The 13,331-nt window shown below is 35.9% G+C and overlaps 1 protein-coding gene and 1 long non-coding RNA gene across 2 annotated transcripts in view; one reads left to right on the top strand and one right to left on the bottom strand.

The window, feature by feature from the left end:
• SCLT1 (sodium channel and clathrin linker 1) overlaps positions 1–13,331 on the top strand; it is a 41,840-nt gene that overhangs the window by 24,643 nt on the left and 3,866 nt on the right. Inside the window, exons 16-17 of the mRNA XM_082482155.1 lie at positions 551–743; positions 2,126–2,322. Of these exons, the coding sequence (XP_082338281.1) occupies positions 551–743; positions 2,126–2,322 (390 nt within the window). The remainder of the gene's footprint in view (positions 1–550; positions 744–2,125; positions 2,323–13,331) is intronic.
• Positions 7,944–10,883, bottom strand: LOC309671002. Its single transcript, XR_014269084.1, has 3 exons — positions 10,843–10,883; positions 9,947–10,077; positions 7,944–8,735 (listed from the first exon to the last, which is right to left on the bottom strand). It is a non-coding gene; the product is annotated as an uncharacterized lncRNA (long non-coding RNA).

Raw genomic sequence — 13,331 nt, 5'->3', positions numbered from 1 at the left:
CATCTACAGTGTGGTATCTCGTAGTACCTGCAGAACAGTGTTTACATAGCATACTGAATTCCAGGTTTGTGTTCAGAGCTAATAGACATTATTGCAGTTCCAATAATACAATGGTAAAAAATAGTCTGGTACACATTTTAAGAGCCAGGTTGTCATTTTCAACATGAAAAGTTGAAATAATTTTCTAGGATTCTCTAGAAGCTTCAGTCATTTCTATATTCTCATGATCGTAAATCCTGTCACTTCACCAGAGCAATCCTCAGTTGAGAATCTGGAAATGTTATAAAAATTCACGTTGTCATTTTACTGAGATTGCTGCAATATTAGATTGGTTTTATGAATTCCGTCATCTTGATAATATTCTTTGCTGACTTGTGCATAGTTCTAGCTGTCAAGCTCATGAAACATGCTGAGCTGATACAAACTTTCAGGAAGAAACAGGGGAATAGCTGTACTGGGTCAGACTAAAGATCTGTCCCAGTACGTATTTTTTCCCTCTAGTTACAGTAGTTGTTCAAGTCTTGTTCCAACAAGACTTTTCTGCTTTCAGCTCTGAGGAAGAGAAATCTCGTTGCCAAGAAGCTATCTCTAAATTGCAAAGCATTCTGGATTCAGAAAGAGAAAAGAGTGCCTTTGTCAGTGAGCAAAGGCTAAAACTTCAGCAAGAGAACGAACAATTGCAAAAAGAAATGGAGGGCTTGAGAAAACTGGCCACAGAAGCTCAACAAAAAGCTAAAATAAAGGTATGTTTATACGTTATTTTTATTTTAATGTAAGATTGATATTTGCTTAATAAGGCAGAAGTTCTAAGAGAAAATCATTGAAAGTTTAACGGTGAAAATTTCAATGATGCTTCCTGGTGTCTACTTAAAAGTAATTTTGTTGTAGCATTGTGTGTCCTCAGAATCTACTGGGTAACTCAAGGTCTGCTAACAAAATTGTATTTTAATATCTATTAAATTCTGCTTTATAAGATCCCAGATATTCTTTGGGTTTTATAAATGTATAGATTAAATAGTAACATAGTTTCCTTCAAGTGATTTCACGTATTCCCATTCCAGCTCTGAATTTATCTCCTGTCTGTAATGTGTTAGGAATCTCCATATGACTTTCAGTCCTGAGTGTTCCTCTGCATGTATGTCCACCATGTTGTCAGAGCACTGTGTAACTAATAAATAGTTTAATACTGTGGTTTAATACTGTATTTTCTGGACAGAAATAATTTTTCTGTATGAATAGCTGCAAACAAGATAATCAGCTGAAAGATGGATGTTCTTTTTGAACATGTTCCATTAAATGCAGCTGAACAGACTGCAGGTGGGATAACAAATTAATAGCGACCTCAGGAGATTCATGGTACCTTTGCCTTTTAGAGGGAGTAATGGCTTTGATCCTTGATGTACTTTCTAAACATATACAGCTGGTACTTTCCCCTCTGCTCTTAACTCCAGGGATGTAAAGATATTGAAAAGGGATCTAAGAATCTGCAGCAATGAAGATGACTTCAGAAAGCAGTTGTACAAATTAGGAAAGGGGGCCATCTCAAACCCAGGTGCCACTTTGCACCACAAGATAAAGGAAGCAGTCAAACAGGAAATCTCGTTCCAGCTCCAGAACCCTTCGGTCAAACATAGTTTAAAAACAAAGGATCAGAGCCTGGTAACAGATAGGTAGCAGTTATAAAGCATATACCAGATCTTTGTCCATCTCATTTTTAATCAGACAGGCTTCCATCATAGTCACAGATAAGATTTATTGCTTGCTTTCATTTTCCTCTAATGTACAAAGGATTTTAGATGCAGTTAAGAAACTCCTAACACATTTTAGCTAGATGAAAAAGAACGAACGTGTTTCTGTGGAGAAAACACAATGGATAAGGATAAAGATTATTTACAAAAATAAGCATACACAGCTCATTATCCTTTATCGTCAGTTGTACTATTTGCTTAAATTGGCTTTGGGAACATGTATCTATTTGGGCATATAATTACAAGTGTAAATATTGTATGTAACATGCTTTCAACAAATATTTATAAATTTACCTCAAGTGTTGTGGTAAAAAAAAAAAAAAAAAAAAAGGAAAAAATGAGAGACCTGATTGTACCCAATTTGTATTTTTTTCTAGATAAGCACAATGGAGCATGAACATGCTGTGAAAGAACATGGATATGAAGCTCGACTTAAGGAAATGGAAGACACCAGTCAGAAGTCTACTGCTGAACTTAGACGTCTGTTAGTAGCTCAGCAAAAAGCAACAAATCGGTGGAAAGAAGAAACAAAAAATCTTACTGAAACTACAGAAGCCAGGATCAGTAAGCTAAAGTAAGTGCCATTTTGTTCCTCTTCTGGAAGCTGTTACAGGTTTAGTTACTGTTTGGTGTATGGCAGCAGACCTGTGGTGAAAACCGTGAAGAGCAAACCATCTGGACTAGACGACGTGCTTCCAGCAAAACAAGAAAGAGTGTTTTTTAAAGAGAACTTTTAGTGCTCTTTGTGAAGTTAGCAGCTAGGCACTGAAGTAATTTCGCATCTTGTTGATGGGTGTGAATTTTGTAATGACAAAAAGTAAATGGAATATATTATTTCTGATTTTCTCTTTCAAGGTACAGCATGCTCAATTTAGAGAATTTTAGCTTTGGCTTATGAAAACCTCTATATTTATAGCTATTCAGAACAGTCACTATAAAATCAGTTGTGGAGGGAGTCTCCAGACTTCTAAAATAAGCTGGAAAAAACCTATTGGGATGCACATGTAACGTTTTCTTCTGAGCAGTTGCTGTCATAAATAAGGATACAAACGATTCTTGTGATTGCCCTAAGCAAAAATAAGATATAAAGTTTACTTTTCTCTTAATTCATACAGGTTGGCAGGTAACTAGCTGATACTTGTATCCCAGCACAGAATATAAGAATATTTTCAGTTTTGAAAGGGCATGATAACAAGGGCATCTCATGCAACAGGCACAGATACAGATGATATATCATTCCTAGATGCTGGGGAATACAAGCACCTCTGGTGCCTGTGAGCCTATAGACAGACAGACATCAACTGGTTTAGAGAAGATGGCGGCATTACTGGAAATGAGTGAGCAGAGAAGGAAGTGTCCCAGTGAGAAATTTGCCCACTAAGAAATGAGCCATTTGCAAGTTATGTCTGAAATAAATACTACAAAGTTATCTTTTTTTAAATTCATACTGCTATAGATACTGTTTGCTTCTACTTGGATGTTAATGTCCATTAAAAAATGTTAAGAATCCACACTGATCAGTTTGTGAAGTAAGCAGATAATGGCATCTGCATTCATCTCGGTTCTCCTTTTCAGTGTGTGGACACATTGCACAGTGTTAAAATGTAAATTAATTGTGCACAGTGGATTTTTTTGTCTTTCCTTTACTGGTATTGCCTTCCTCCACCTCAGCTTCCTCATGTGTCTTGTGTTTAGCTGGCAAGTAACTGCTAAACTGTGGCTAGTTGTGAGCTGACACACACTCTGGTTAGCCTGCTAGAAGTGCTTGGAGGAGGCCAAGTTTTAAATGGACTTTCTCTCAACAGAGGCAAAGAGATATGTTTGCCTCATGCTTTAGTTGATTTTAAGCTCAGGAAACTCTGTCAGATCAAGTAGACTATAAATTAGAGATTAAATTAGCCTGATATTTGCGATCTCTTCCTCTTCAAAATTGGTTTAAAATTGGAGGAGATTGACAGACAGGTATACAATAACTTCTAGAGACTTCATAAGTCTCATTTCTTTCAAATTAAAATGTTTAGAAAAGAATATAGCATTGCATATGTCATTGTCTTTTGGGAAGTGCATTCAGTGGTTTTTTAGCAGAAGAATTCAGGGTATGCAGCTGTGTTAACTTGAGTAATTTGAAATGACCCTTTAATTTTAGTCATGTAAAGTACAGGATGCACTTATTCTTTGCTCAGATTGATTTTAGAAGTTGCTTACTATCATGTTAGCAAGGAGGCAAAGCTCTTGCCCTATTAAAATTGGAAACGTATGAATTCTAGCATTTATTTCCTTTGGAGTAATCATTGGATTTTCCATGTTTCATTATTATAACAGCTTACGTATTCTCAGCTCAAGCCATAATACTTCCAGTATCCTATGCGATTTTTGAAGTCACAATTTTTTACTCGTAGCTTGACATTTCTTAGTTGTCAGAATGCCAATGATGTGAGTAGAATTAGAACCCAAGTTTCTAAACACAAGCAAGGAAAAATAACTTCCTGAAAGTGTTGCCTACAACAAATCTACCCTGCCACTACTCTGACTTGATTTTCCATCCTTTTTAGAGAAGTATGTGAATTTGACCTCCAGTGACCTTTGCAAACAGCAGTCTTATATGGAGTAGTGCTTCCCTTTTGAAAGGACTTTCATTCCTCTTTAAAGTGACACAGTGTCTGTCATGACTACTTGTACCTATTGTCTCCCCAAATAGAGGAATGCTGAGTTCCATCCTGCTTGAAGTAACAGGAATGATAGATGACACGTTTATTGATGACTTTTCTGTTTTACTAGCAGCTTCACTGATCTGCTTTTCTTTTTTTCAAGTGCTCCTTTTCTGAGCGTTGAGAACACGTTGTAGTAGTAGTAGGTTGTTACCTATGATAACTAGTTCAGTTTAAATTTTTCAGACCGTTCAAAATCTTACTAAATCCAATTTCTGCCTATTTTTTCTAGAAAAACAAGTCCTACATAATCAGTCTGGTCAGTTTTACCTCTCTGAAGTAAACAGTTTCAGGTTTTTACCTTCTCTGTCCAGATGTAGTCTGGCTTTATTTTGCCTTAAACATACTGTATTTTGCAAAGATTACTAAAAATCGTTTTTTTAAAAAGGGCAAAAAGTCTGTTTCAGAAGTCATCACAGTGTTGAGCACGGCTGCAAGACACTGGGAGCTGTGCTTATTCACTGACAGTGTTAGTGGTATAGCTTCACTGTAGGTAATTAGCTGGGTCTTACTGATGCTTTTTCAACATCGTTTGCAAATGCAGTAACTAGAGAAAAATAATTTGTAGTTTTTCATGTTAAGGTAAATATAAGCTGTTAAACTTGTAGTTTATTTTCTGTAAATGAAACTACAAAATCTCTCACAGTTGAGCATCTAGATTTCTAACTAGATCCTGAATGTAGTTCAGCAACTTCCAATTAAAAGGGAAAAATCGCAGACTTCCAAAATGATTAAAGTTGTCGGCTGCTTTCCTCCTTAAAGCTTTAATGTTAAGTGTTACAATGTTGTTATAGTGGACCAAAAGCTTTAGACCTTATTTATCTACAGCAAAATGCTGACACAGAAAACATAACAGACATAAGAGGAAGTCTGCTTTGTGCATCTGCATGGAAACTAGGTAGTAAATTTTGAAAATGTCCCTGTTTATGTAAGAAGCTGCCTATGTGGCATCATCTGGAAAACTCCTGCAACAATTTAACATCCTGTATCAGAGAATACTGTCTGATGAGCAGAATAGAAAAATTCTTCATCTCATTAAAAATTGTAAGTCTACACTAAGTCCACATCATTCTCTGTGACTTCTGTAGATATTTTGGTGCAAGTCTAAAAGCAAAGACAGTTACTTTTTAAGATGATTCCATAGGTGATGCTTTTGCATCCTGTATAAGCTGGAAGCAGAAGTTTTTATCAGACGTTTGCTCTACCTAACAAGGAAGCTGGCAATAGAAACAAGTTTGTTCTCTGCTAGAAGGTTGTAATTTAAACTGACATAAGGAATTTCATAATTAAATCTGTGCAGTGATGCTCTGATATTACAGTGACAAGTAGCTATAACAGAACCTGTATTATCTAGAAAATTTAAAGCCAGCTTATTTTTCACGTTCTAGGCGTTACCAGATACCCAGCTATGCAGAATGCAGTTGGTATGAGAATTAGCTCCGGAGTTATACAGTAGTAGTTACTCAATGCAGAGTCCTTCCTTATATTATAAATGAATAATTATCATATTTATTTTAATCTTACCACAGTAATATTTTGAATAAGTATTTTGAGCGCGAGTACAGAATGGCAAATCAATTCTTACTTTGTTGTGAACTAGAATAAAATTGCTGATTATTTAAAAAGCAAAATAATTTTGCAGCAAATGCATTTATCATGGAAATATCAGCAAGACCAGTAAATAATAGACTGATAGTGTGTAAGCAGGGTCTATTGAATTAAAGGCTCTGTTCGAAAGTCCTTTTGAGGCTAACACAGGAAATCGTATCACCAAGCCTTATAGCAGGGTCCGAGTGAAAGGCTGATGTTTACCCAGCTTTCCTATATACGTACATTTTTAAGTCTATGCAGTTTTGAGAGGGTTAGTTAAGCTGTGAGCTTGTTAGGAAAACTTAATATCTTCCTTAGAAACTCCGTGTTGACTGGGCAGCAAGACTATGAACTTACATGAAGATTGTAACATACACTTTTTGGATTTAAACAGAGAGCTTGCCAAGTTTAGCAGCATATCATGGTTATTTAGTATATTTTGAGGATAGCATGAGACATTCCTTGGCACTTCATGAAGTTACTGTTTGATGGATCAGATTCATGCAAATATATGAGCAAATACGGAGGTTGTGTTGGTGACATATAGCAGAATTTCAGTTCTTAATAAAAATTATTACTCTTACAGCATAGTAATGTGCTTTATAAGTGAATGTTTTTGAGGAAGTTACACGCTTCCTAACAAAGTCATATCCATGTATAGTAGGGAGGTATTTTACATAAAAGCATTTTATATTGCATTTCACCAGAAGTTTGCTGTTAGTGCAGCTCTCGTAAGCATTGAGGCAGTGTCCCATTTGTTAGTGTAGGTGTTTCCCATTCCTTTGCCTTAAATTCATGATCTGTTGCTGGTTTTCGGTTCTCTCCTCATTACTTTCATTTTCCATGTGAAGGTGTCTGAAACATTTTGGCTTCTTTACTAACTTCCCAGCAGCAGCTGCTAACTTTTCCATATTCTGTGCTGCTCATTTGTCATCTTTTAAGTCTGCAGTGTTTTGTTTGTGAGGCGTAATACATATGCATAAAGGAAGCATTAAACAAATACTTTTAAGAATTGAAGCAACATCAGCAAACATTAGGTGATTTTTAATTTTAAAAAAAATAAGAAGGAAAAGTAAATTTTGCAACTTGGAACAGTAGAGCAGAGGGATTTTTTTAAAAAATACAAGAATTAGTAGATCAAGTAAAAATGTTGATAAATATACTTTCTGGCTTCACTGAACATTGTTCTGTGCTCTCTTGGACATTTGGGTCTCAGTTCAAGTTAAACATGTAATCGTTGGCTCTAAAATTGAACTTGGAATTAAGAAACAACGCTGAAACAGTAGGCAATGCATTGAATACTTGTAGACTAAATTCCACCATTTTCTTCATAAAAATACATTATAGTCTTCATTTACGAGAAGAGTTTTCCCTCTAAGCATCTTAAGATGCTGTACAGTTTTAGAAGGATTTACTGGTAGTAGACTTCACCCTCACCTTGCAAGAGGGCAAGGAACCAGTTTTGCTTCAATATACTTGTGCCAAAAGTCAATCGGGAAGGTAACTAAGAAGGTCAGTGCTTCTTGCAACATAGGTCATTGTTCCGAATAAAAACATTGCTCTTGGCAGCATGACTAACAACTCATGACTAGTGTTTATTCTCTTTATTCCTGCAAAACGTCTAGTCTGGCAGACTATGAAATGAAGCTGTTCTGACTTTTGATTGCATCCATTTTAGATCTACTTTGAGTTCTAATGACATTTACTGAAGTGAACTTAGACAGCAAATATTTACAATTATAAAATAGTTATGCAGATGAATGATTACTGTTAAAGGCTGTAAAAAAGTGGTGTAGCACTCATTTATTTAAAGATGAGTTGTCCCACGACTTTTCTATTGAATTTAGGTTGTTTGTTTCTCTAAGAATGCGTATGTATGTAAAAAATTAATTCATATTTATAAATACATACAAAAATGATCACCTTCAGATTAAGTTTGGGAGAATTTTGTATTTTAAGTTAAGGTGAATGTAATGCTTTTTAAAGACCTGCTCTGGGTTTGGCTGGGATGGAATTAACTTTCTTCATAGCAGCCTATACGGTGCTGTGTTTTAAATTTATGACCAAAATAGTGTTGATAACACAGCAGTGTTTTAGTTGTTGCTGACCAGTGCTAATATGGCATCAAAGCTTCTCTGGTTCTCCCTCTGCTGCCCCAGTGAGGGGGCTGGCAGTGAGCAAGAAGCTGGGAGTGGAAACAGCCAGCTTGACCCCAGCTGACCGGAGGGATCTCCCTTAATGTCCATATAATATCACGTTCACCAATAAAACTGGGTAGAAGTTCTTCCAGAGTAGCTGCTGTTTGGATACCGGCTAGGCTTTGGTCTGCTGGTGATGAGTCGTTGCTTTTGTATCTTTTTTTTTTTTTTTTTTTTTTTCTCCTTCACTTATTAAACTGTCCTTCTCTTGACCCATGAGGTTTTTTTCACAACTGCACCCTTTGGGTTCTCTCCCCCTTCATTCTGGGGGAAGGAGTGATGGAGCGTAGGGACCGGGTGGGGGCTTACTTGCCAGCTGGGTCCATCCACGTAAAGACCAAAGAACAGATGTGGCTTTTGAGACGGAAATGCGCCTTAATACTTCATTTCAGTTGAATTGGTTTGGTTACTGGCTGTGTTTCAGCGGGCTTGCGTTCTGACAGTGGCATCTTGGCTAGGGTCTGAGATTGAACCACCAATTCAGTTCTGACCTGGAATAATCAGTAGAATGAAGTGACCTTCTGAGAGGCAAAAAGTCATCTTGCACGTTCTTTAGGGATTTAAATGGAAAATAGTAAGGAGAGAAGCATGGAAATTCTATAAAACTAGCAAACTTATTTCTAAAGGTAATTATTTTCATAACACAAAAAGAGCTTTTAAGTCTTGGTGAATAATTAACTGACACTTACTTGAGCTTCTATTTGATTTTTTTCTCCCCCTATATCTGGAACATCATTTAAGTAATCTAAATAACCAAATCAGAATTGGGTTTAGTGTTTAAAAGGTTATTTTGATCTTCAGCGTCACTTCTCCACAGATTTGTGTGGAATTTTATAAGAAACAGAAGCAATTCATGTTGTTGTTGCTGATCCATAGGGTGTAGAGCTTCCAACTGTAAAGTTGTAAGGTCTAAAATCACTGCCAGTTTGAATGTCCCAAAACTGCAAGGGTCTTAGCTGATCTGCCTTTGACAGCTGTGGTAAAATAATAGTATCAAGTGTTTCCAGCTTCTTTTACGTTTTTTGTCTTCCTTTGAAAGAATTTACTTTTGAAAGAAATGAGGACTGCATACATGTATTTTTAAAGGCTCTTGCTTTCACTGGGGTACTATAACCTAGAAAAACAGTTCCTATGGCCATATTTGGGGGGAAGAGACTGGAGAGGACTGTTTTTACTACCTTACAGCATTGTGTATAAAGCTATGTAGTCCTTCAGACTTAAGGTGAGAAGAATGAATGACAGCTGAGATAGAAAGTGCAATCAGCAATACCAAAGGAATATTTAGGAGATTTGTAAATCAGAAGGAAACAAACTTCAGTAACAACAGAATACAGGACAGATTGAGAAGAGGTGAGAGAGAAAGTTCTGACAACAGAATTTAAGCAAAACCAGGGTAATCGGATCTACCGGCATTTACTAAAAGAAAAAAAAAGACTGGAGGCAAGTTTAAAAAATAAGAGCAGATTATTCATTCATTCTGTAAAGTCCACCTTGATTCACCTGTACTTATGTTAAATAGGTTAAACAAATAAATAAAAAAAGACATCATAGTAGAAGTAGTAGTAGATGGTTAATCCCTTCTAATTGGCGTATCAGTATTTTTCATAGATTTTTATGTTCTAATTGTGAGAATGAAGAAAAGAATTGGGGTAAACTGAGAAAGAATTTGACAGATAATGAGAGGCTATACATAAAACCTTACCATACTCTTCATACACGATTCTGGTTGGACCAGGGATCAGAACGAGATCCACACTGACAAGCGAAATGTCATATTCAAGGAAATGACTGAGTTATCCACAGAAAGCCCTTCAGCAGAGTAGATCTTGAAAACTGCAGATGGGAGAAAGGTAGATCTTGTAACTTGAAAACTTCACAGGAAATTAACAGTTCTCTCAACTTTGCTATTAATATCACTTTGGGCTGTTAGACATGGGGATGATTGCTCAGTTAAGGTACAGTTTAGCCTGAGTAGGGGTAGTAATAGGTATATGCAAGTCTGTTCTCTTTTTATAAATATAACTGAATCTATGAAACAAACAGTACGTGAGACAATTTGTAAAATTTGGCTTAAATGATAAAGAGGGTAACTACTTTAGAAGTTACTTCCATGTAACAATGCAGTTCAGGAGCTTTAAATATCTTAACTCTTTAGCTAGTAAAAAAGTAATAAAATTCAACACTAATGCATAGTATGAACAAATTGATAAATTAAAACTCTTAACCATCTGCCACTATTGTCTAGTAGTAAGATACAAATTGGGGGAGGGGGGGATCAAAAATATTTGTTGTAACATAAACCCTTTTATATTTGAACACCTATACTGAATGGCTTCATTTTTTTAATATTCACTTGAATTATAATTGTCAATACTTACAAAAAGGGAATCCTTGCCCTATTGTTTTTAAATTTAAGTACTTCACTTAGCTAAGTCACCTGATTGCAGCTATTTTGGGTGTCTTTGTTCCAGTTTCTGCTTTTGAAACATTTCTGTGTCATAGTTAGAGTTCCTGACTCATCAGTAGCCATGTGTGGATTTTGGAGTTCTCAGTTTTATCTTTTCTATAATTGAAAAGAACCTGCCTGTGAAGAATTACCTTTTTTGGTACCTGTGTATGAAGTGTTGGCCAGGACTGCCGCCTTCTTCTCCTTACCTCCCGCACAGAACACTGAGTGAATTGCACAGCATCTTGAGATGAAGAAATTTCCTCCATTTCTAAAACATTATTCTTGGCTGCACTTCTGTAATATTTGGCAGCCAGAGCCGCTTATTTTAAGGTGTTCATTAAAGAAAAAAAATTAACAGGATGAGAGACAGCTGCAGGTACTGGCAGTATACAAAATTCATAATTACTAAGAGTAACTGAAGCATATTATAGTATAATTCAACCGAAAAAACAGCTGGCACATGCGATATTTGTCATATGAGAGCTTTGCAGAACGTACTTGCTACAGCTGGCGGATTTATCACCCGTCTGCCAAAATGCTAAAAGCTCACCTTTTGTTTCCTACTCACTTAACAAAGAGAGTATGGAGTAGGGACTGATCTGATTATTCAGCAGTTGGGGTTACTGCTCAATTTTAATATTGAAATATCATAATGTGTGTTTGGGGGAGGCTTAGCAATCAGAATGAATCAACTGTCTAGCTCAATAGCCAGCATGTTTCCTTATGCTTACACGGTTAAACTGTTTTCTTTAAATACATGTGCAGTGTGATCTAATTATAAAAATAATTTCTTGATATACAGCTGTATATGAGCATGTAAACACTGTTTGTGGCCTGTGCTGCTAAGAATGCTAATTCCACACCTCAGTACAAGCATAGAAGACAGATTGTTTTCAGTGACTAGGAATTTTTAATTTCGAAAATTAATCTATTTGGATAGTCTTCTAAGATGACGTAACAATAAAGATGGCTTGTCAGAGTTCAAGAATTTCCTTACTTTCAAAGCCTTTTTTACTAGCGTAGTTAAACTTGAACATAAGCGGTCTATGCATTGTAAGGAGTAGTGTTTGAATAATTTTCTAGGGAGTTTATTTTGAAAAGGTATGTATGAAAAGAGACGACAGGAATTGTGTAAAATTTCTGTTTCGCTAATAAAACAGTTTATAAAAACTGAACTTGCAAAAAACAGCTGTTCATTCAGGCTCCTATGCTGAAAATACTTCATCTTGATGCTTGATATTGATTACAGAGGACAAATTGCAGTAATTGTGTTAACTATTAACATACTATCTTGATCCTGCAATTTTAATTTATCTTTAATTCTTATCTTATATAAAATTGTTCACATGTTGTAACAAAGGTATAAACTACATATAATTTTGACTGTTTAACATGGTTTCAATATCTTTCTATGTACTCTCATTTTTATAGCAGCTAGTTAAAAGATGTTGAACCATTTTTATGATGTCTACCTGGGACTGATTTTTAAAGGAGCTGGTTGAGAACAAGGGAGTAGGAAGTACCAGCCTTCTGTTAACAGATAGATTGCAAATTTGTATTTAAAGTGCCATATAGCAGTTTTCAACCAAACTTTTATGAAATACGAAGTTTAAAAGTTTTTAAGAGTAAATTATTATTGAGAACTAAATGCCATCATTAAAATAGCAGGGGCTTTTTAAGATGAAGCTGTGAGGTTAACGCATCTCTCCTACCTTACCTCCATTCCCCCCAGAAAGAATAAAGGTATTCACTTCTGTTACAGTGCATGTAGTTTCAGTAATAGGCAGAGCACCAAAAGGTTAAGTATTGGATTTCTGAGCACTGTCAATGTGCTACATATTCATGAAGGCATTTCAGCATATTTTCAGCTTGGGAAAGGAAGGTAAAGTCAGGATAGATTTGAAAATTCTGCTTCACAAATATGTTTGAACCTCAACGTAGAAGGTGAAACCGGTGGCAAAAATCTTGATCACATCGGTTTTTGTGATGGTGGTGCTAGTGGAGTAGAGACTGGTCAAAGGTTAGAGCAGCCCATTTAGTTCTGCACCTTTCTCTGGCTAAAATTACCAAAGTTCCGAGTTTTTTCCATCTTTGGTCATCCCTCTCCTTCAGTGGCTTGTGAACACAGAAGGCAAGAACTGTTTCCTTTGAGCACAAACTCAGAGATGTCTACCATAATGCAGATATTTTTTGTCTTTGATATGATACAAATTCAGTGTAAAAGTAAAAAGACCACTTTGAAAAAGGTGACATTTTCCTTTTCCTCCTGAAGTGTTACATTGCTGTCTGTCTCACAAGTATAGAATGATTTGGTTTTAGGGTCAGAGTACCTTCAAAAATGTCCACATTGCAGTCTGCTTATGGGACACTAATTAGAATGTTAATCTAAAAACTGAATGCACTGTGCAAATGCATCTTATATATTTATAGCATATTTGATAACCTGCCTGCAAAATAAGATTCAATAAACAGAAAAAAACAAACCTGTAAAATGTCAAATGCTCTTGACAAAGTCCTGTTGATTCGAACAAACACATCTCATTCCTCTGCCATTATAGTTACGTATTACAGTGCTAGCTGTGTAATACTTTTGAAATCAATGTTTTAAGAGCAACGCTATAATTAAAAATACACCATA

Source organism: Vanellus vanellus (genome assembly GCF_965231255.1).
Source record: "Vanellus vanellus genome assembly, chromosome: 4".
Lineage (NCBI taxonomy): Eukaryota > Metazoa > Chordata > Aves > Charadriiformes > Charadriidae > Vanellus > Vanellus vanellus.
This window is presented reverse-complemented; position numbering and strand designations above follow the sequence as displayed.